The sequence below is a fragment of the Hoplias malabaricus genome, chromosome 14 (assembly GCF_029633855.1).
Source record: "Hoplias malabaricus isolate fHopMal1 chromosome 14, fHopMal1.hap1, whole genome shotgun sequence".
In the NCBI taxonomy this organism is placed as follows: domain Eukaryota; kingdom Metazoa; phylum Chordata; class Actinopteri; order Characiformes; family Erythrinidae; genus Hoplias; species Hoplias malabaricus.
Window position 1 is genome coordinate 24,818,260 of NC_089813.1, and position 25,298 is coordinate 24,843,557.

Genomic DNA, 25,298 nt, shown 5'->3' on the forward strand with positions numbered 1-25,298 from the left:
GAAGGTTACAATGTGTTCATGTGAGGGTAAGGTTAGGATTAGGGTTAAGGATTACGTAGTATTATATACAGACTGGAAGTCAATGTAATGTCCCCACAATTCACAGAAACACACTTGTGTGTGTTTGTGTGTGTGTCGGCCATGACTGTGGGGCTGGAGAAGGTAAATAGTCCATCAGGATGCTAAGCTGGAGGAGACAGAGTGATTTCTTATCTGGGACAAACTGCTTTTTTCCCCTACTTTCTTTCTTTCTATCTTTCTTTCTAGTTTTTCTTTTTTTATTTATTTATCCCGTTCCTTCTGTGCAGGTTTGAAAAAGAGGGTACAGATGCTAACTTTACTGCCCTCAGGAAAAATGCAGGAAACTATTTAATGTTGCACACATCTGCAAGCAATTCAGCAGAATGCAGTATTAGCTTTGTGTGAGTAATGGCTTTGTGTGTGTGTGTGTGTGTGTGTGTGTGTGTGTGTGTGTGTGTGTGTGTGTGTGTGTGTGTGTGTTTATCTGTGTTTGTGTGCTTTGTGAGGGATGAGGAGAGTCTGGGCTCGAGTCTCCGTGGGTCAAAGGTTGAGGCACGTTGATGGCTGGTGTGGAGCCCCCCCACCTCGGGATGCTTAAGACAGCATCTTTTTCTAATATAGTGAATCTGAAGACTGATTTTAATCTCTAAAGGTCTGTGGAGCCAATATCAGAGGAGCTCCTGTGAGAAAGAGAGTGACTGATAGAAACAGCAACTCACAGAGAAGTATGGAAAATAGCAGCACCACACAGTTTTGGCAGGCTTGAAGTGAATTTGGTGTATTTGCCTTTGCTTTACCTTCAGTTTTACAATAATGAAGCACCAAATAACACATATTCCCACTAGTGCTGTCAATATTAACATGATATTGAGTTCAGAATATATGCTCAAATATATATTCAATCTTCATAATTAGCTCTCATTCTCCTACCGTTTCTCCTCTTTTTTGGTTCTCTCACATCTCTCTTACTCTCTCTGTCTCTCTCACTTACACGCACACACACACACACAAACACACACACACACAAACAAACAGATGCTAGTAGAAGTTTGGCATGTTATCTCAAATCTAATTCCATTTAATCCACCTATTTATCTGTAATAAATTTGTTGAAGCTGGAATAGGAAGCTGTTTTATTGTCTTTTTCACCATTAAAGTGTCTTAATGCAAAAGCTCTCCCTAAAACTTTTACTCAGCAAATTAAGAGATTGTAATTCAAAACTCAAACTCAAAAATAAACACTGAGACATTATAATGAAAAAAGAAAAAAAAAATTCCTTTTGCCAGTGCTGTTGTTCATACATCCTCCCAAAACTAAAAACAGCCAGTAAACGCTGGCTTTTTAACTTGTGATTAAACTATAATTTGGCGACTCAAAAGTGTCCGTAGGTGTGAGTGAATGTGTGTGTGTCTGTGTTGCCCTGTGAAGGACTGGTGCCCCCTCCAGGGTGTATTCCTGCCTTGCGCCCAATGATTCCAGGTAGGCTCTGGACCCACCGCGACCCTGAATTGGATAAGCGCTTACAGATAATGAATGAATATTCACAGCTCTGTTTATGTATTTCACAATTTATTAGCCAGTATGTTGTATAAAAACAATAGAATACTCAAGGTTGTTTGTTATCATGAAATAACAGCACGGCTGAGATGGACTGACTGAGCCGCATCGCAGGCATGCTGTTATTTCATCATACACACTCCTTCTCATTTTTTTGCTTAAATATAACATTTATTTTGACGCAATATTGTGTTCTTGAAATTAATAAAATTATTTTCAGTGGGTTTTTTTTTCATATTGCCAAGAATATCATCACCAAAATATACCCTGATGTTTTTAGGGCCATATCACCCACCTCTAATTGATATTACTATTTTCCATGTTTCCTTCAGTTATGCCATCGCTATTTATAAATCCTAACCCATATTGAAAACATGAGACACCCCACACATTCTTCGCAGGTTTTTATGTCCCCACACTACAAAATGCTCCCGGACTTTCCGATTGCTCTCCTCTGACAGACCGTTCCAGTCATCAAACCCTCGAGGGGGTTTCTTGTGAAGTGCTACATCGCATGAGCAGGCGAACGTTTCTCACAAGTATATGTAAACAAACCTGGCGTATGGCAGTGAAACCATAACCCTAGGTCGACTCTTTCAGGCCTAATCTTAATGTCACGTTTCACAGCTGAGTGTCTGCATTTACCCCACACTACAGGAGTTGTAAATATGGAACATGTTTCACTTGTATGATTCACAATTGTCTGCCCCAACTGCACTGGGAGAAGTTCCGAGCAGTAAAGATTGGATTGTGTACTCCACACATCTTCTGGGAAGAAAATTATTTACAATCAACCTAAGATCGGAAGTAATTTTGCAGTTGTCAGGAGGAGCGAATTGGGACCAGGCCTTGTGACCCTCTAACTATTATTACCTCTTCTAAAGCTTCCAGGAACATCTACTGCTATTAATAATGATATTGATAATAAAAGCAACATTTTACACTGTATGGATATGGCATATGTTTGTCTTCATTTTGGCCATGAAATGTGTTATTATAGTTACACGGAATGGAATTGCATATGTTACACAGTGGTTATTAAAGTCGTGGTGTTTGTAGCTGCTCACCATAGCTTGATTTTTCAAAAATTGGGAAATAGCACCAGAACCAAAGCTGCTTTTTCTGATGCCAGATTTGCATGAAATAAATCAGTAAATGAATGATGTTTTCTTAAATCTGCATTAAATGAGAGGTGTGCCGTCTCATCTGAGCATAACTCAGTTAACCATCAACGGGCACAGGCCTAGCAACGAATCATATTTTTGATGTGAGTGGAATTGGAACTCTATATATTGTTCTTTTGTGTTGAACGAGCTTTTCATATTTGGCTGGATGAACACATTTTACCGTCATAGAAAAGCATATTAATCATGATTTTCCTACCGCTCCAACTGTGGTATATCTGAAGCCCAGGCTTTGATTGATAATATTTGGGAAGCGGCGGAGTTGGCATGGCAACACTGCGAGTCGCGCGGTGAATGAAGATCCGAGATGTACATCAGTTAAATATGACAGGAGACTTTTAGTTATTTCATTTCTGCACAGGGACGCAGAGGGCCGAGCCCATCACTCACATTCTGCGAGCGTTCCCCTGAAATCTACTCTCTTTTCATCTGCGCCCCAGACTTATCCAGCAACATGCATGTCAAAAATTATCATCTGTTTGATGAATGGAACATTTCATTCCTCTTCTTTTTTTCCTCTGTTTCCCTCTAGCCCTTTACTGTTCTTATATGAGGTTGCACCACTTCCTGTCTTCTCCTCCGAGTGTGTGTGTGTGTGTGTGTGTGTGTGTGTGTGTGTGTGTGTATGTGTGTGTGTGTGTGTGTGTGTGTGTATGTGTGTGTGTGTGTGTGTCTGTGTCTGTGTCTGTGTGTGTCACTTTAATGTTCAGTGGCACTCAGCCCAGCCCTGACTGACCTCCTGCCAGACACTGTGTCACGCTTGGCCCAAAAGCTTCTGCTGCACTGGACCACTCTATGGACAAGAGCTTAAGATTGGGATGTGAAAATTCTTATAATATAAAGTCACTTTAGAAAATAAATACCATCAGTCTGTCCTGTCTGGAGGACTCTTGCTAGGCTTTATGTATTTACTGACATTTTACTTGGGGACTGACAGATTGGCTGGTGTTATTGACAGATGGCTCTAGCATTGTTATATCACATGGCAGCTAATGCTTACTCTCTTCTTTACCATATTTAAAGGCAACATAAATGATTCTAACTCCCACTCGGCATCTTTTAAGGTAGAATGGTATACTTAAGGGCAGTACGGTGGTGCAGCAGGTAGTGTCACTGTCACAGTGGGTCCTGCTCCAGGTGAGTGTTTATGAGGAGTTTGGTGTGTTCTCCCCGTGTCCCCGTGGATTTCCTCTGGGTGCTCCAGTTTCCTCCCATGGTCCAAAAACACACATTGATTGTGGTGGATTGTCTAATCAAAAGTGTCCATAAGTGTGTGTGAAAGTGAATATATGAGTGTTTGTCGCCCTCTGAAGGACTGGCTTTCCTGAACTTGTCCGTAAGTTTTTATTTACTGTTTGAATTACCACAGAATCCCATTTGTAACTTGACTTGTTTAGTTTTGTAGCACTTACAATCTGTGTTCACTTTCACACAGTTAGTACTGCCCCAAATTTGGAGTCAGCTCCACCTTAAGTAATCCAATGCTTTTAAATGTGCAGATATCTCTTCACAATCCAAACACTTCCAGACACAGTTTCTCATGACTCATGACATCAAAGCAGAGAGAGAGAGAGAACACCTGACGTATTTCAGAACAAGACCCCCCACCACCCCCACCTATTTATTGAGCTAAGTTTGTATACAAACAGACCAGAGAGCTAGCAAATGGTGAAGAAACACTCTCTGCACTTTATGAATAGTATTTGGATTAAAATCCCAGATTTCACCTTTAAGAAAACGGAACATTTTGAACACAAATATAATAACCAATAACAAAAGTTTCTGTAAGTACTTCAAGCCATATTCTAGGCAAGAACTTACAACATCATACAATGCAGCTGGTAGGAAATTATTACAAGAAACATTTGGGAAAGCTCTTCTCCATTAATACAATTGAGTATGAGTATGATATATTTTAAAAACCCCCTCCTGTCATCGATTGAACTCAAAAGTATTTAACGTTACTTCAGAGAGAATTTGACTTACACCTTCACCTTCATTGTATATGCACGGGTCTATAAATGTGCATGCAGTCCTCATCTCTATGTCCATATGTTGACAGAATTGATTCCTTTGGCTTTTGAAATCAGAAACCTGGGCTGCCTGAATACATGCATTGGAGACTCTTTAGAACACAGAAGTTTTTAAAGCAGTAATGTTCAGTGAAGGTTTTGACTGCTTTCTTCGCTCATGATAGGTCTTCTAGCACATAAAAAACATCACACGGATGTGATACTATGTTGTGTTAACATTTGATGTTAACACCTGATGTTTCGGAAGCTTATATTTGACAACTGACAGCGCTCTACAACAAGTGACCTTACAAAGGCAAAACCATTGTAGAACAAGAAAACATATGAATAGGAATATGCCACATCACATTTACACTTAAAATTAAACAATCAGTATAATGTGAACTGTGAATATAATCTTGAAAACAAAACAGCACATACAACAATAAAGGTTTATTAAACAGTGAAAGAAAATACAGCAGTACAGTGAGTCTTCAAATTTTACACTTACACACTTTACCTTTATACTAACAGAGCCATCGTCTCATTCTCAGAGAGGAGCACTATGAGAAGCTCAGTCAGAAACGTTTTGTTAAACTTGGTAGTGTTTGTTTCATTTTTCAGTGTTTCAATTATTTAGATAAATTTTATTGGTTATATTCATTCCTTAAAACAAGTATCAGTTTTATATTGATCAAGTTCTTTTTTACAAAAGAAAGAAAGCAGAGCTACAACAGCAGGAATTATCAACAAATGTCTGAGAGCAGGGAACAATACCAAAGAATATCTAACAATACAGAGACTGATAGGTTTGTCTGTTAAGTTACAGCACAGCATTTCACTTCATTCTACTTTAGTTACAAGCACAAAGCTTGAGTTTTAATCAATGCTTTTCTTACTCAACAATGATCAGAACACTCAGAGTTGCTGTTTCTGAATGGGAATTTGCTGTCTACATTTGAACAAAGAAATGTAGTGTGCTATTATTTTATATGTTCAAAACATAATAGTCACATGACACAAAATTATTTGTTTCTCAAAGTGAATTCATGAGAACAAAAACCCACCGTTTCTGCCATCCTTTGAGAGGCAGCCACTCACTACTGATGTAATTTCTCCTTCATATTCAACTGCTTTGCACACACTGGTTTAGAATTAGAAAAATTGTTAGAATAACATCTAATTTTGTAGTCAGATTTTTTTTTCTATTGCTGAATCTTTTTAATGCCACATATGTATTTCTGCATGTTCATTCAGAATGGTCAGATGGTCAATATGCATTCTCTTTAAGATAGGTCATGAAATCCAGATCCTCAAATCCTCTTGTCAGTCCATTCACATTTATTCTGATGATTAAAATTATTTTTAAAATCCAGGAGCAGAAATCCAAGCTCTGGATTTGAAGACCTCTGCTCTGGAATCTAGATAGGATAGTCATTGAATCTTCTATCCACATTTCTTCTTATTTTAGAAGGCTTTTAAAGGGCTTATATCATTCTTCTTTTCCTTGCTTTTTGCCGAACCCTCTAGAAGGAGGCTTTTTGCTATTTTGCTACTTGAGCCCAAGTTCACGCTACAGGCAAAGTGAGGTTTAAACGAGCCACAAATCATGAAAAAAATCATTCTTGTCAGTCAATATTTTGCATTGAATCAGCTGAATAGATTTACCAAACTGGCTGAATAAAACTTTTTATGGCATTTTTTACAGTGTATGCATCCATTTTATGTTCAGAAATTCAAATAAGTGTGAATGACCTTTTTTTTACAATTTAACATCATAAAACAAAACATAATATAGATAAAAAATGTAAGATATTTTATATTTTCTCACTGTTAATTTATATCCATTTGCAGGATCTGATGTTAACAGCAGTTAACTTCAACTATTTGCAATAAAGAATGAGTGTGTTTTTACATTATGCAGCCTGCAGCAGAATTTTTAAACATTACAGATATAGGGAGGAATGATTATTTTTATATTGTACTATTCCTCTTTGACATCTGACACTGGTTGCTTTAGTTTTTTTTTTTTTTTAGACATATGATTTTAGTGTAAATGTAAAAGCTGGTATCATATATTTCTGGTTGGAATGCCTTTTCAGAGGAAAATAAAAACTTCTGAAAAACAATCTGTTAAGTTGATAAATGATGGTAAGTGATCAGAAATTGGTCATACAAAGTTGTTATAGTTGAGAAAGTGGACTTCAGGGAAAAAAATTAAACAAATAAAAATATAGAAACTCCAGCCCTGAAAGAGGGGCGCTCTGGAGACTGGAACCACTGAGTCATCAATTCGAGTGGGTTCAGATGTGATAGTGGCAAAAGTAAGTGGTGTAATGGAGGCATTAAGAAGGACTCATTGTGGACTATTATGCCTAGTCCTGTACACTGACAGGGCATGTTGAGTCAAACTGTCCTCTGTTCTAAATGACTGTACATCAAAGCCTCTGAATAGGCATATTAAGAACAGCTGGAGACCCAAACCCATTGCTCACACATATGTATACATGCACACACACACACACACGCACACACACACACTTTCTTTTTCTCTCTCTATTGATCTCTGGTGTGTGAAGACCAGTATAGTACATGAAAACCTGAAACCTCACACAACACTTTACCTCAAAATACTGTCAATATATATTTTTGTTCATCATGCTGCAAACAGTGGTAATGTATCTTCAAAAGTCAACAGTGGTCATTAGGTCCAGCTGTGTATCTTGAATTTAATTTTATATAATATATTGTCATTGTCCAGATGAAACAAATTTTAACTTTCAAAGTCAAAGATTTGATTCAAAGTAATTTTGGGAATTTTTCTATTGGTCCATTCATCATGAAAGTGGGGATACATGTTTTTTATTGGACAGTAACAATGCTCACTGAATGAAGTAAATATACAGTGAATCTGTATGTTCCCCTAATCGATAATTGCACAGTATTTAAACACAGTAGGTCAGTGGTGTTTATACATATGTATTGTTAGTGTTTATGGTCCATATACTGTAACTGTTCATCAAAGAGCTTAGAACATTTTGATATTTATTTATGCACCAGCACACAGTGATAAATCTGTTGGTCGAAGGTGAAAAATCTAATTACAGTAAAGCAGGTTTAGTGGGGTAAAAAAATCTTATTTTTAAGTAAATATTTATTTGTCCAACCTCACTGATATAACAGACAATAATCCATGTCAATACAGTATAAACAGTACAGTATTATGTGAATGCCCCTACATAAAGTACTTATTGCTGATACAAGTGTTCACTCGCATACACTTTGTATATGGATTAGCAACACGCGAGCCTAAGGCAGCATTTAGATGATGTGTGCTTTACACTTGCAACTCAGTTGTTTTGCTATGGAGAGAGAGTGGTGTTGATTGTTTAATGCTGCTGCACTAGCATGAGAATTGTGCACTGCTCAGATTTGCTGCTGATTCGTTGGTGTTTCTGATTTCCTGTAGTGAACTCTGACCTGCTTTTCAGCTGACCTTTCCTAAGCACAGCTAACGAAACGAGACAGTTTCATGGTGTGGTAGAAGCAACTCAGTCTGTACTATAAACTATAATGATCAATCAAAATATCATCATGATATAAAGTTTTGTACCACTGTTACAGTTTTAAAAGACATTATTCATTTTTGGACATTTTTCATATTTCATTTTCTATTTCTATACAGTATTAAAATTTGTATTATCAGAACACCATGCACATGTACACAAACTGCTATGATCCACAAGGTGTGATTTTATTTGAACTATGTAAATTTAGATTTTGTTTACTGTCCCCAGATAATGAAAAGCTCACTTCAAATATTCAAATAGTCTTACCATAAAAATGTAATCTGTTACAAATCTAGACTAGTTCCTCTATTTAACATATTGCATTTTTAACCCATATTGCATGTGTCCATCGCAGGGCAACACACACTCGAACATTCACTCACATACTCACACTTGTGGACACTTTAGAGTAGCCAATCCACTTACCAGCGTGTTATTTTTTGGACCGTCAGGCCATATTTAAATCCTATAAATAAAGCACTTGAAATAAACACATTATAGTCTTCCTTACTTTCTCATATATTCATACAGTCTTATAAATCCATTTCCTGTAATAGCATTCTTATATGAGCCTTATGGTGTGCTGTATGATCAGGCTGCTGGTGCCGCTAACACAGAATAGAACTCTATTGCCCAAAGCTTATCATTGCTATGAAACTAAAATATGTCTCGAAATGAATAGAGATCGTTTTATCACGCCACACTACTCTAAGATTCATACATTCAAATCCTGTCACTGGTACATTGTGTGCAGGGCAGAAACACACCCTGGAAAGGTCACCAGTCCATTACAGGTTGTTCTCACTGTTTCTCAAACTTGCTTTTGTGCAGCTAAAATTATTAATTACTGGAATCTCTGTAGTCACAGCTCTATAGCTTTGTAACAAAGTTGAATTCACATTTTAATTGGCAACACAATAAAGTATTATGAACTCACTTTTCTCATGTCTTCACATAACCATTGCTTTGTTGTTGTTGTTGTTGTTGTTGTTTTAAACTCTGTTACATGAGGGTGTAGAACCTATACATAAACCCTGACAGGTGAACTAAGTAATATTGATAATCTCATTACTGTGACACCTGTCAGGGAGTGAGATATATGAGGCAGCAAACAATCAGTCAGTTCTTGAAGATGATGTGTTTGAAGCAGGGAAAATGGGTAATGTAAGGAGTACCTACCTAAAATAATCCAAGGAAGTTCAACTAGTGAACAGTGAAAAGTTCAAAAAGAACTTATACACATACACATACTTAAATAATTTCACCACATTTTATATTGAACAAAATATCAAAAAACTATGTAGTCATTAAATAACATGTTAATAAAAAATAGACCAATGAACAATAAAAGTAACAATAAACTCTGCAATCTTATTTTTCTGTTTGCTTTCTGTAAAGCTGTAAAAGTTACATGAGATTAAGATAGTAATCAAGCATGTTTATTTCAAACTGCCCCCATAACACAAAAATACACTTGAACAATTTAAGCTGGAACTTAACATTAATGTTGGCAACAGAATGTTATCAAGCTCTATTTACGGTGGAATAAGTCAGAATTTTATTGTCAGTTAAGGTGCTGCACCATTTAAGGTGGAACAGGCAGCAAGTTTGTAATTCTGGCTAGACTGCATTCTTTTGTGCATGAGACAGTTTGTTTGTCTTTAAAAAATAAATACATTTATTAACCCAGCACATTTTAACAAGCACACATGTGTGTTCAAGGGCATAAACAGTTTATGCAATTAATCACATTTACAGGAAAAAGGAAAGCCAGTGGCGGCAGTATGATGCTTTGGGCAGTATTCTGAGCTAAAACCTTGGGACCTGGTATTCATGTGGGTGTTATGTAGCTTCCTAACATTTATGTATTTCCTTTATGTACCTTCCTAAACACTGATGCAGTCTAAAGGAATCCCTTTATGGCAATAGTATTCCTCTATGGTAGTGGTCTATTTCAACAGGATAATGCACCTTTACACACTACAACAATTGTTAAGGAATGGTTTGAGAACCATGACAAGGATTTGCAGGTGTTGAACTGGCCACCAAATCATCTATTTTTTATTCGATCAAGCATCTGTGAAATGTGTTATAAATATAAATAAATAAAACATGGAAGCTCCACCTCTCGACTTACAGAACTTAAAGAATCAGTTGTTATATCTTGGTGCTAGAAACTACATAGAACCTTCAGCGGTCAGTGGAATCTATGCCACAATAGGTCAAACAGGAACTATCACTACTTTTACTACCTGGAGCTGCATTCTCTGAAATGATGTAGAATACCTTTGAGAGGAACTGGTGTAACTCCCTGTTAGTATTAGAAGCAGTGCCACATTTATGAAAACAATCGGTCTGTCCCAAAACCTAGTGAGCTGTCTACCTGAGCTGTCATCCTACATTATAGTGTGTGCACCCCAAATACATAGGCTGTCCCTATTCTTAGATGCATCAAATATTCTGCCTACTGAGATACCTCAACTGGACAAAATTTAAGGCAGCATCAAACCATTCATCTGCCATGTAGGCAATCCAGTGATACAAAGCAAGCACAACTTCTGTCAATTGTTGTAATTGTAATAAAAATGGGAAGAGCAGAATCCATTGCACTGACACATGGAGGCGATGCTAGCATCTGAAGTAAGTAAACACTGGTTGCATGCAGTGGGAGGGAACAATCCATGACACAATCTCTCTCCAACTAGAGCATCTCAATAATCTTCCTCACGACGACAGATGTAAGTTAAAACGTTGCCTACTTAAACAGCTGCCTATTTAGTCAGTGCCTAAGCAACTCACTAGGGTTTGGAACAGACCTAATATATAGAAGTAGATACAAGAGTTTTAGCAACTGGTGCACTCAAAAAAAAAAATATTGTGATGTATCAGAGAGCACAGTTACACAACACAACACTGGCAAATTTTGGCTTTTTCGCTTAGTGATTTTTGTCATTAGACTCTGTAACCTTGGGCTCGTATGCAGCTGCTTAAGAACATCCAATTTAATTTCATGTTTCTCTGTGGAGATTATACAAATTGAGTTTATAGCTTAAAATGTTTAGCTCAAATAGTTCATTAGTTGTAAGGGTTGTCTACTGATCTTTGTGCATGCAGTGTTTTATATGAGTATCACATTCAGAAACTTTCTATTGCATCTGTCTGTACACCAGATATTTGCTTTTTCTGATTATGACCAGCAGGCTTCAGCAAAACAAGCCTGGAATTAATGTCCTTTTCAAATTTGTGTTTTTTCTTCAAAACAGGGACAATGTTTTCTCCAGACACCGGAGATTAAAAGCAGCATGGCACAGATAGGAGTGACAATTCTCCTGTATTTTGTTTAATTTATACATTAATCACAATTTCCATGTGTGTGTAATGTTTTTCCTACAGTGGAATAAAGAGGCTTGTCCCCAGACTTTATTCAGAGCTTTTATAAAAGCGTTCAACCCTAAACTGGACAATAAGATCATCTCCTTTAATGCGTCCCAGTATCTCTTTCATTTCTAAAGTGTCGGGACACTGACGTTTACAGGCTGTGGTCTTTAGTCAAATATTCCCAGAAGTCAGAGAAAATGTGTGTGTGTGTGTGTGTGTGTGTGTGTGTGTGTGTGTGTGTGTGTGTGTGTGTTAAGTGGGTGGAGTTTGGCATCTGTACATCAGACATCTGCAGAAAGTAGACGTGTAAGTCACATCCAGAGTTTATAAATGTGTCACCATCTCTCTCTGTCTCTCTCTCTACCTCAACATCTTTCCTCCTTCATTTCTCTCTCCCCTTCTTCTTGTCCCCTTTTTTTGTAATTTACCCTTTATTGTTTTTCTCTCTTGCTCTTCATTTCCCTCATGCCCTTTATATCTTTTTCACTTTTCCCTCAGGTGTTCCTTTCTCTCTCTCTTTTTGTCTCCCTCTGATTTCTCACACACATGGTTTCTCTTCCTCCCTCTTTCCATCTTTTTCATTTGCTCTCACTCACTCAATCAATCACATGGTAGTAGCTGTGAGCAGAATATAATCAAAACACTTTCAGCCCAATACCCTGCAACACACTATTTACATACACCTGTTAACCTATAGCTTGTCATTCTCTCTTTCTCCTCTCTCTCTCTCTCTCTCTGTGTCTCACTCTCTCTGTCTCTCTCTCTCTCTCTCTCTCTCTCTCTCTCTCTCTCTCTCTCTCTCTTTGTGAGGGGGGGGGGTGTCCTTCTATGTCTCTCTCTCTCTCCTGTCTCTCTCACTCTATTTGTTATGCACACCCAGAGACTCATTCTCATTTACATTACACCAGCCATGGAACAGAATAATAGAGAGAGAGAGAGAGAGAGAGAGAGAGGGAGTTGGGGGACAGAGGGAGAGAAAATGATGTGTGTAGTTGTAGATGCTGTTATTGGACTGGACTCTTCATGGAAAAGGACAAATAGAGAGGGCTTAGCTGCTGGCTCTGTCATCACAGAGAGGGTCGCTCCATTTTTAATGGTTCCACATTTGCGTGTTGGTTTTGTAAAGAGAAATAAACGCTGATTAGCATGCTTTTCCCGAAGGGTGGCCAGATAAAGGCGTGCAGTAAAAGCCCTATGAAAGGCAAATCTCCAATCGGAAAACTATTCTTTTGTAGTTATTGTGGTGAGAGCAATGAAAAATTTTCCATTGTGTCTTCTATTCATCAGGAGAATGCTGTTTTTGTACGCACAGCACACGGTGGAAGATAACAGGAGTGTTTTAACATGCCAGTGGGCTTGTTTCTGTCTGTGTGGCATATATGAGAAATCCCCCTGGATGCTGTGTTTTGAGGTGAAAACAAAGGCGAGGTAATAAATTTGGACATAAATTTATTTACACATTGCATTTCTTATGAAATGATATTCAGGTTTACTTTATTGACTTACAGAGATATGGCATGAGAAAATCCAAATTTTTTCCCCCTTCTCATGCTCTCATTACAGCACCTGGACAGCATTCCCTTGCTCTCTGGGTGGAATTGAATTCCAAAGGTAGATAGCCTCGGGTACATTGTCTCTGCTTATTATTGTCTGTCACCTGTTGTTTGCATGAATGTTTGGTATCCTGGCCTTGTTTGTGGGTTGTAAGAAGTGAGAGAAACATGGTGACTCTTCAGGACATATTATTATTATATTTCGGTTTAAAGGAATACACTTACGCACAGAACAATCACTGGATTAGGAACACTTAACTTGTATCTATACTCATTGGCCATTTTATCAGTTCCACTAACCATCTAGGAGCTCCTTGTAGAACTACAAATTTCTTTGGATACTTTCTTTATCCCCATTTCACCCAGCTCTTTAAAGGTCAGGACCACAACAGAGCAGGTATGATATGGGTGGTGGATAATTTTCAGCACTGCAATGACACTGACTTTGTGGTGGTGTGTTAGTTTGTGTTGCGTTGGTAGGGATGGATCAGACACAGCAGTGCTGCATGTGGTTTAAACATTCGTTGGCCCACCTTGTAGATGTAAAGTCAGTGACAGTAGCTCATTTGTTGTACAGTTTGTGTTGGTCATCCACTAGTCCTTTATCAGTGGACACTGGATATTTTTGGTCGGTGTACTATTCTCAGTCCAGCAGTGAAAATGAGGGCTTTAAAAAGTCAAGCAGCATTGCTGTGTCTGATCCACTACTTCAGTGATAGATTAGTATACTGTTTTTTTAGGCTTGGCATCTCATTGTCTTCTGTTGTTAGTGTCTACAGTCAGCAGGTTCTCTGTTCTTTATAAATGTAGCCAAATCTGTCAAATTTATTATCCAACATAATAGTTTGTATGTTATTGATGCTTAGAGTAGGTAAAATAGAAAAAAAAATAAACAGGCATACAGCTTTGTGAATATAAACTGTAGATCTGTAAATAATGACTAGCACTTTGTTGTGAAATGCTTGCTAGATCGTGTTGGTAATCTTCTGGATTCCTCCTAGACCCAGCTTGCAGACGCTATTATTAGATTCTTCAGTCAGGCTACAGGGGCCTCATCCTGGTGATAAGCCGAAACACCATTAGTAGCAGCGAACCACAAATGACAGCATGATATCCCACTTTTTGCCTGGAGGCGCCCTGTGTACCCGCCCTTTAGATTCCACAGGAAAGGGCCAATTTCCTGAGCGAGACCACAAACTACGCCCCTATGAGCGAACGGCTGTTTGTGGGATAGTGTAGGCTTGTGGTGTAAGGTTGAGAGGAGGAGCGGATATCCAGTTCACACTCTCGTTTTCAGGTGCTGCTGGAGGCTGCTGCCTTCATTCCAGACAACATTTGCACCACAAACCAACGCCTACGTCTTGTCATAGCTTTGTGATGGTTTTAACGGGACTGGACTGCTGTTTCATGAGTTTTACATTTCAGACATCTGAATTGAAATACAATAGAACTTATTAATAGGAATTTATTTGATTTGGAATATAATTACTTTATTCAGTTTAACCCTCTGGGGGTCATTTCCTTAATTTTTGCATATCTTCTTAAATTGACCTTTAAATGCACTTGATCCTGATCTTAAATATCAAACTGTTCAGAAGAGGCTCAGCTCTCTCTGTAATGAGATACCACATTTGACCTAGATCTTTGTGTATCTCCTGTGAAAACATAACTTTATTTAGGTTTACACAAATGTAGACAGATGCATACATTTACCAAATACACATAATAAAAGGGCAAGTGTTGTGTAACTTAAGTATCTCAACCACTTTACAGCTTCAAAACCCAGAAACCACAGATTCAGGAAATGTTTGAACAATATGTATGTGCTGCATTATCACAAAGATATTAATGAAAACAATAACGAAATTAACTAAATATCATTAAACAGCTGAGCTGAACTGTATTGAACTGCATCATACTGGACTGAACTGAATAAAAAACAACTTGATAAAATTAAATTGAACTGGAACACTTTGAGTTGATCTAGAACTGGGTTGATTTTCATCACTCTGAAACTGAAACCATAAGAATTTAATCTAATCAAGGTGCACTAAACTGAACTGAATCAAACTGAATTAAACAGAGCTGAATTACAAAAACTGAACTAAACTGAACTTTATGAAACTTAACTGAACTGAATCAAACTGAATCATACTGAATTAAATGAACTGAACTGAATTATACTGAATTAAACTAAAATGAATCAAACTGAATTGAATCAAAATAAGTTGAACTGAACCAAATCATACCGAATTAAACTGTGAACTCAATCAAACTGAAGCAATGTGAACCAAATCAAACAGAATTAATTAGACCTGAATCTAAGTGGACTAACCTGACATGATTCAAAATGAACTAAACTGAACTAAATCAATCTAAAATCAACTGAACCAAACTGAATCAAAGTAAATTAAAAACTAAATTAAATTGAATTAACTTGTCTGTTTTTTTTCTGTGTTGCAGCCTCTATGGTTACAGAGACTGGAAGAAAAGGCTGTCTTAAGCTGAAAGTCTTTGTCAGACCAGCAAGTAAGTGCCATTACTGTCATTAACTATGATGTAGAGGGCATGACTCGTTTCACTGAATGCATTTTTATGGCTAAAGCTCCTGTTTGATATTCCACACTATTAGCTGTTATTGTTATATGCAAGGCCACTCTTTTTTTAAACTCTTTGTATATACTGGCAGTGGTATGCATCTCTCTGTTTGGCCATGAGCTTTTTCTGTGACTGGTGGGTTGGGTGGGGCACCTCTAAGTCACTAACATGTTTGGCTTACATCTTTCTTTTGATTTCTTCTGTTTTATAGACAGCTGTGTGAAAATCATAGGTGTACACGATCGAGTTTTTGACGTTAACGACAAAGTAGACAATTCATTAGAACCAAGAGGTTAGTATGGCTTGGGTTCTCCTTTGGTTTGACTGCTGTACTTTATGTCTTTGTGTCTATGCCAGCACATTCCTTTATGTTTTTTTTTTGTTTGTTTTTTTTTTGCCACTGATGACCTTTTCCTTCTAAATTCAAGCATGCACCGACATTTGGGCATGTTCTTTGTATCATTCATGCTGCTTTGTACTGTGTTCAGCTGCTTGTATTTCTAACTCTGAGACCACAATCTGAATGCCTGTCTTCCAGGACTGGGGTTATTTTGAACCTGTTGCTTAAGAATTGTTTTACCATTTAATCCCAGCTTTCTTGAGTATCTGTGTGTGTTATTTAGTCTGTGAGCCTGGGAAATTTAACAATCATTTTAGTTTAACTTGATTTCATTAAATGGCATTATATTTCACCCAAAATACATGAATTAAAGGGGTGCTCTGACCACAATTTTAAATCTGTTGTAAACATTCCTGCTCAACTCCTACAGTGTTCTCTAGAACATGGTTTCCCAGGTTAAAAACTCGAAAACATCCTTTAGATGATGAAAGTTCTTTTTGTGGGGAAAATACTTGAGGTATACTTAATGCTGGGAAATGTACTCAAAACCTTTCGATGGACTCCAAAAAGACACAAGACTACGAAATCTGTAGAACTCATGAGGCTGAGGGAATCAGTGCTATCCACTTAATAAAATAATAAACAATCAACCATAGCATTATGACCACCTCCTTGTTTCTACGCTCATCATCCATCCTCTCAGCTCTATTGATGTGTTGCTCTGCATAAAGTGTTTCACACTGTTCTTCGATGGCCACCACATAGGACCACCGCAGAGCAGGTATGATTTGGGTGGTGGATCATTCTAAGTGCTGAAGTGACACTGATGTGGTGGCGATGTGTTGGTGTGTGTTGTGCTGGTACGAGTGGATCAGACACAGCAGTGCTGCTCGAGTTTTAAATACTGTACGCACTCACTGTCCACTCTATTAGACACACCTACCTCATTGGTCCACCTTGTATATGTACATTCAGAGACAGTAGCTCATCAGTTGCTGCACAGTTTGTTGGTCGTCCTCTAGTCCTTCATAAGTGGACACAGGACGCCACCCACAGGACACTGTTGGCTGGATATTTTTGGTTGGTGAATTATTCTCCAGCAGTGACACTGAAGGGTTAAAAAACTGCAGCAGCCCTGCTGTGTCAGATCCACTTGTGCCAGAACAACACACATTAACACACCATCACCACATCAAACACTGCAGCGCTGAGAATGGTCCGCCATGAAAATCATACCTGCTCTGTGGAGGTCCTCACCATTGAAGTGCAGGGTGAAAGGGGCCAACAAGGTATGTAGAGCAGCATTTGGACCAGAGTTTTTAGAGTAATTGTAGAAATGCAAAGCTCTTCTGTGTGGTCAGTGGAGCTGAGAATATGAACAGGGAGAATGGAAACAAGGTGGTGGTCATAATATTATGTTGGATCGGTATATAATGCATGCTTCAGGTTGGAATACCTTTTTCAAATAGGAAAAACTTAATAAACTCAGTCTATTGATACATGTGCATGCATAATACATTTCAGATTTGTTTCCCCACTCTTTATTTGCTTGACACAAAAAACATTTACTGTCATTTAATCATGCTTGAATGTTGTCCGTTGAACCTTTTTACACTAGCTTCTTTCCTTATTTGCAGTAGTGAAAGTGGATCAACAGGTGGCTCAGTGTGTTCAGTGTGTGTAGTTAGCAAGAATCAGGGACAAATGGCAGCATCCTGAAAGTATGGTTATTAGCACTGCACATTGATTGATGACAGCTGTGCAGCTTCCCCAGCCGAAAAGAGTCTTTCGTACCCAAGCGGCAGACCCGTCCCTCTTATTTCTGGCAGTGTGTGTATCAGCATGAGGGCATTGATTTATTAGTCCAGGTACCAGTGGAGCGTCTGGAGGAGCTTGTTGCATGCCTGCCTGCCCGTCTGATACTCTCCCCAGCTGAGCAGCCAGTGAGCTTCTCCCTGAGCCGAGCATATTTATCTGTCTCCTCGCGCTTCACACCTGTCGATTCCTCCCGCTGACAGCCCTCGCCGTGCATGGCTCTCCTAAGATGCTCTGCTTTCCAGAACCGCTATCATGGGTTCTGATGATAATAAAGCCAGTCTGTTTTCTTCCAGTCCCCCTTGCGCTTGAGAACACCAGGCAGAACCTGTAATGAGCAACTTTAATAACAGCCCCAAAGTTCTGCCTCAGCTGCTGCGACTGTGCAACTGATTGCCAAACAAATCGCTGTCGGGTTTAACCCTCTGAACCCCAGGCTCATTATTTAGTCATCAGTCTTAATGCTGGCATGAAACTTTCACCAAACTATACTTCACACCCGCTGCAAAATGTCAGGCAACTCACTTTGAAATTCCCCTCTCGGCTTTGTGAAACAAGGTTCGTGAAGCGGCCAAGGAGCTGAATACAAACCAGAGAATAATATCAAATGATCTCATTTTAAGAGACAATTGTTGAAAAGCACTTAAAAGAAGATAAAGCACAGGCTGATCTCTGGGAATGATGATGCTCATTTGATAACAACCAGTTAGTATAAATAAGTAGTCAGCTAGCCAGATAAAGGTAACCAAGCAGTTTCCCAAAACACCTGTCAGCATTTATTGAGCTACTGTTCAGTAATTTACTGAATTACGTTTGTAGCACTTAACAGAAGAGTTATAAGTGGGTAAATATATGGTAATATTATCATAAAAATGAGCATTTACACATAATATAAATGTGAGTACTGTTACAAAACAATAATTCAGTAATTGTACCTGATTTATTTTGTAATATTAGGATTATTGCCACAAAATCTGCAGTAACTCATTAATGTCTCTGCTTTCTTTCAACATTGTTATGCCTTTATATAATCAGTGTAGACATCAGTGAGTCCTAGTCGTTTATTGTTACGGGTGGGTGCTTTACCCAAGCAGGGACTTGAACCCTGGTCATAAATTATTAATGATTTGTGCTTACCTGATGGAGGGGTGTTACCCACAACACAACCTCCACACTACATTAATAACCCAGAGAATTCCAAAGGACTGAAGTTATTACCCAATCTGAGACAGAGTAACCAAAGAATAATATGTAAAGAGTGTTTTACACTAATAGCACATAATTTAAGCAGAGTTAATGCTTTGTTTGTGGGGTAATAACCCTAATATTTCAAACATATTTAAGCTTACTAAAGAGTAAAACTAGTAAAAACCATTTAATAATACCATATTATACAACAATGAAAAGGATTATTTTGAGATAAAATGATACAAGAATTGAAGTGCATGCTACATAACACATCACAGAAAGAAAGATTTTATATAGCCATAATAATGAAATATAAATTTAGATTAGATGTGCTAATTACATGCGCTGAATATCTTGTGGTTGTTTTTAAATTTCTTTGTGTAATTGTTAGGTTGCATGGATATGAAATCACATATCACCTGCTAGTATTTGTATGAAATCACCACCAAAAGCCAGGCTACATCTTGTTATTTTTTGGTCTTTTTTCAACATCCTTGAGTATTACAAAGCTTCTTTATAAGGCAACTTAATAATAATATATTTCTGCATTAAGGGGTTAACTGTTTTGCTGTGTTAATATAAAGACATTGGAGTGAATGAAACATTACCCTCAAGCCTAAACAGCACTAAACCTGATGCAATATCATGTCTGAATTCATTGGCTAACCCCCTCTTTTCTTCTTTCTGTCTGCAGATGACACCAGTCACGAGTCAGCTGAACCATCGCGGAGCGACACAGCTAATTCAGGGCATGGGCCCCCAGTGCCTGGGTCCCTGGTGGCTCTTGTGTTCCTCTGCCTCTCTGCACTGCTCACCTTATAGCGCCCCCATCTCCTTCCTTCTAGACGAGCCCTTAATGCCCCTGCTGCCCCTTTTCCCAAGAGGCCAGACGCCTTAACCAGGCCCAGGGCCACAGGAGGGCTCCCAGACTCTCCAGGAACACTACATTTGGCCCTGACTTTTTGTTTGTTTGTTTGTTTGTTTTTGTTTAGATTTTTTTTTTTTTTCAAATATTTAAGTGGTCTTTCTAAGTCTGTGATTCAGAAGAAAATACGATTAGTAGTGCAAAGGAGAAAGCTTTTAGCTATGAACTGAGATGCCCGATAGTGGTGCAACATCAGGTCACCGAGGATCAGGGCTAAGGGGCAGATAGGTTCCACATTTAAAATTTAAAAGAAAAAAAGAAACTGTGGTTTTAGGTTAATGCTATTGAACAGAACAGATGTAAATATCTGTGTTGAGAGTGTGCCCTGGTACAGATCTCCTAGCACTATTGTTAGAGACAAACATAGCAGGACTATTTGCCTGTCTTCTCCTATCCGCCTTCACCAAACACTTTGCGAATTCGCCAGAATGTTGAGCTCTAGATTTGGCTTTAAACACTAGATCTAACAAGCTGGCAGAAAGTCTGGACTCTGCACCCAAGAAAAAGAGAAAACAAACAAAAAGAAAATAAAAACCCTGCCTGGTCACATGTGGCCCAGCTGATCTTAGACGGCTGTTTGTGTCTGTGTGTGTGTGTCTGTGTCTGTGTGTGTGTGTGTGTGTGTGTGTGTGTGCGTGTGTGTGTGCGTGTGCGTGTGCGTGTGCGTGTGTGTGTGTGTGTGTGTGTGTTTGCTAACTTTATTTGATATGATTTGAAAGTGAGGAGGAATATAAGACACATATTTATTCTCTGCAAATGAGGACTTTTGTCTTAGTAGACCACACCACTAAAAACAGTGCTTTTGTATTTTGTAGGATAAACTTAACTGCAGCATAAATACCTATATTTTTCCTATGACCTTTTATCTATGGATATGAGATATCAACGTTAATGACTTATCAAAATTCCTTATCATGATGACTGCGTACGTCCACACCTCTATATACAGTACTACAAGGGGCTGCACACGGTTTTCACTTTTTTCTCCTGTCCTTTCATTTCCTGCAAGGAAATAATTGCATCTGTTGTGACTGCAAGATCACTATCTACAGAATCCAGATAAAACTTTCTGGAAAGCAACAGAAGGCAATTCTGTTTGTCTGTTCATTTTCATCAATTGTACACTGCAATAGCCGCAAACTAGTGTAACTTTTTCTTCAAACAACAAAAACAAACAATGACTCGATGAAGCTTTAGTACTCTGTGTTCCCACTCTTTGCCTTTTGCATGGCAGCCTTAGCTTTGAATCTGTTGCTTTGTCAGTTAGGGCCTAGATTGAGTAGGCTTGAGTTCTGAGCGTGCCCAGTTACACCTCCTACCGTTTCCTGTTTGTGACTCTTTAATGAGGTTCAAAATGGCAGGCATGTGAAGCCCATGTTGTGGCAGGGGAGATATTTGTGGTATTAAAAATAGGTGGTCAAAGGCCTGGGCAGTGACCTTGCACTCAGAGGAGTGATCTCCATGGAGTAACTAAACAGGCAAAGAAGAATAGTCCTTGTTTTGGTGGAAAGCTTGGGGGAAGTGGGTAGTTGGCACTCAGACAACAACGGGGACTTTTCAGAGCATCTGAAATTGTATAATGGTTTCTGCCTTTTCGAATCCTCCATAGGCCTGCGCTTTTCCCTCTGCCCCATCTCTGATACTGGAGAGGAGGGGTTCTGTTTTTCTTTTCACTCGAATGGTAACAAAGCTATTTCAGGAGAATAGCAGCTTGGGTTAAGAAGTCATTGAGAAGAGGGAAATAAAATGCCACCATATGTGCTTAGTTTCATGGTTTACATCGAAAACTATGGAAAACTTTTGGAACTCAGTTTCAATAGTATTTGTATTGCTATCATTTATACTCAGATTATAACTCTTATCATTGTTACCATACTTTGTACATGCTTTGAACTGGGAAAACAAGGCTCAATTTGTTTCTAAATGGATACTGTGTATCCTGAAGTAGTCAACAAAAATAACATGTAGTGTTAGATTAGTACTTGTTTTTGCACCTTTCTGGAGGTCAAAAAGGAGACGTCATTAAACAACAACAAAAACAGACAACTATTATTATTATTATTATTATTATTATTATTATTATTGATATAATGCAAGCTGTTGTATATAGTGTTTGATATGGAGGTATTAATTTGATTATGTCTTTTCTAAAAAATAAAGGAAAAGCCAAAAAAAAAATAAAAAAATACACAAGAACTTACAAACTTCACCGCCATCTTTAAAGGCCACTGCATCCAGAACGCAAACATCTTTGGACACAATTTCAACATGTTCTTCAAACCTCTTCCCACCATCTCCCATTGTTTTGAGGATCCGATAGGAGAGCAGAGGCGGATTTTCAGAGACAGTGTGTGTCATTGGCTTCAGTGTTTTTTGAGGGCTTTTTGTCGTCTGGATCATTTTCTTTTTTTTTCTTTTTGTTCGTTTGTTTCGCTTTGTTTTGTTTTTGCCGCATGTCTGGCAAAACAGGAATCACTCCGTGAACTGTTGGCTTTTTCTGCTTTTTTTATGAAGGAACTTGCCAGGTTTTGTTAATGTGGCATGTGCATGGACTTGACAATGAGGAAAAAAAAATTTTTTTGGATGAACAGTTTGTTTTCTCTTGGTTTTCTTTTCTGTTTTTTTTTTCTTTGTTACATCATTGAATGTCAGAGCCTTACTGCACACCACCATGACTGTGTTCAGACTCCATTCAAGTGGAAACACCACACAGATGAGTTGAGCAACTGCCCGAGAGAGGAGGACAACTGTATATAGCACTGTACGTGATTGACCAGGATTCAGAAGGTTCTGTTTGTGATGTTTGTGATGGGGTTTTTTTCTTGAGGAATATCTGTCCTCCATAAAATTATTTGTTTAAACATTTACATTTTACATTTATGACATTTTGCAGATGCTCTTCTCGAGAGCTCTTCACAATTCTAATCCTGTTACAGATGTAGTGTTAGGAATCTTGCCCAAGGACACAAATCGGTGTAGCATGGTGTGTTGAAGTATGGTGAGGAATCAAACCCTAGGTTTTTTGGCTGATGTGTTGCCTACTACACTACGCTGACCCCAAAATATGGACGTCATGATTTCACACAGTATTCACAGACTTTTTTTTGCCATCTTTTTAAGAGATGCAGCCACTTTTTGTTGGCAATGAGGTGGCCTTCCCCTGCCTTACTTCTTAAGACCTTCAAAATGCCAAGATCACTCGAGTACCCTTCGCTCAACTGCATTTCTGATGCCTAATTTTCTTTATTTCACTCACTGTTATCAAATCCTTACCTGGTGCATCTCTCATATTTGGGAGATAACTTATTTGTACGGAAACCAAACCAGCCCCTGTGTGCTCCTGTGCTTGATATCTTTTTTTTTTTTTCCCATATCATTTCTCTTTGCATCTCTGGGTGCTGTGTTTGATCTCTCCCCCTCACTGTATAAAGAGAAAACACATTTTGGAAAAAATGCCAATAATAAAATGGAAAAAAATCAAAGGTCTGTATTTGTATATACACGTGTCTGAGCAACTATGAATAGTAATGATTAAAGAAGAAAATACACGGTGCTGTGTGGTCTGTTGCTTGTTTGCTCTTTTGAAAGTCATACTGTATATAGTTTATATCCAGCTGTTAAATGAAGACACATATGCTACTGTGCAACCACCGTGCAAACACAGCCTGCTTTGAATTTGTCATGCATGTGACATCACAACATATTTCCTTGATCTTCAAGCTGTTTATCTCACCTATTGGCTTTGAATGATCAAACGGGGGCTTCTTTTGTTTTGGTACATAAAACAATGCGAACAATTTGAGGACATGTAGGAGACAGTACATGTAAAACAGATGTAGGCCAAGGCTTGAGAAGGAATAACATGCCAAATCTTGCCAACCAAACATGATACCTTGCTGCCCATGATGTCATATGGAGGTTCCAGTAACCGAATCATGTTTGAGACATGCTTCAAAGGTAGCAATATGTTATGATGTTGCTGCTGACAGTGGTTTTAGACCTGTTTAGGGAAGTTAGCTCTTAGCTGTCATCTGTATAAAAGACAAGCCTATAGCTGAGTAACTAACTCGTAAAAAGCACAATATTAGTTCCAGAAGCAGCCACAGTCCCTGAGGAAGGAGGAGATACCTCTTCCTTTTCTGATGCAGCAGAACGTACAAGACTCCCAAAGTGAGCTCCCCAAAGTAGACAGTTCAGTAAAATTACAGTTAAATAAATTTAAATAAAATATATATGTTACATTTTACAGTGCAATCCCCACACCCCATATTAATGCTTGTGCATGCTTATCCCTTATTCATAAATCTCTAAGGACATCACTGGCTACTGATGTTGCCAGAATACCACTACACTAACATTTGCTAATATGATCATTACTGCAAAGACACATTTTTTGGAGATATAGTGAGAAACCTCTGACAATTTTATAATAAAAATTCTGCTAAGAAAAAAAATATTAACATAAAACCCCATTTCCAGTTAAGTTGGGATGTTGTGTAAAACATAAATAAAAACAATGCAATGATTTGCAAATCCTTTTCAACCTATATTCATTTGAACACACTACAAAGACAAAATATTTAATGTTCAAACGGATGATATTTGCTTTTTTGAGGCCTGTAACACGTTCCAAAAGAGTTTAGGTACAGGGGCAACAAAAGCCTGGGAATGTTGAGGAATGCTCAAACAACACCTGTTTGGAACATTCCACAGGTGAACAGGTTATTTGGAAACAGGTAAGTGTCAGGGTTGGGTATAAAGTGGGCATCCCTGGAGGGCTCAGTCGTTCACAAACAAGGATGTGGTGAGGTTCACCAATTTGTGAACAAGTGTGAGCAAATCATCCAACAGTTTAATAACAATATTTCTCAATTTCTCAAAGTTTCTCACAATGACAAGGAATTTATCTTCAGCCCATAATATCATCAAAAATTTCAGAGAATCTGGAGAAATCTCTGCAAGTATGCGGCAAGGCCAAAAACCAACATTGAATGCCTGTGACCTTCGATCTCTCAGGCAGCACTGCATTAAAAAAATGACATAATTCGGTTATTACCACACAGGCTCAGGAACACTTCAGAAAACCATTTTCAGTGAACACAGTTCGTCACTCCATCTACAAATGCAAGTTAAAACTCTACCATGCAAAGTGAAAGC

The 25,298-nt window shown here is 38.3% G+C and overlaps 1 protein-coding gene across 1 annotated transcript in view; it reads left to right on the forward strand.

The window, feature by feature from the left end:
* efna5b (ephrin-A5b) overlaps positions 1-23,675 on the forward strand; it is a 139,724-nt gene extending 116,049 nt beyond the window's left edge. Inside the window, exons 3-5 of the mRNA XM_066644905.1 lie at positions 15,739-15,804; positions 16,085-16,165; positions 19,911-23,675. Coding sequence (XP_066501002.1) covers positions 15,739-15,804; positions 16,085-16,165; positions 19,911-20,038 — 275 coding nt within the window. The 3' untranslated portion in view covers positions 20,039-23,675. The remainder of the gene's footprint in view (positions 1-15,738; positions 15,805-16,084; positions 16,166-19,910) is intronic.
* The last annotated feature ends 1,623 nt before the right edge of the window (positions 23,676-25,298 follow it).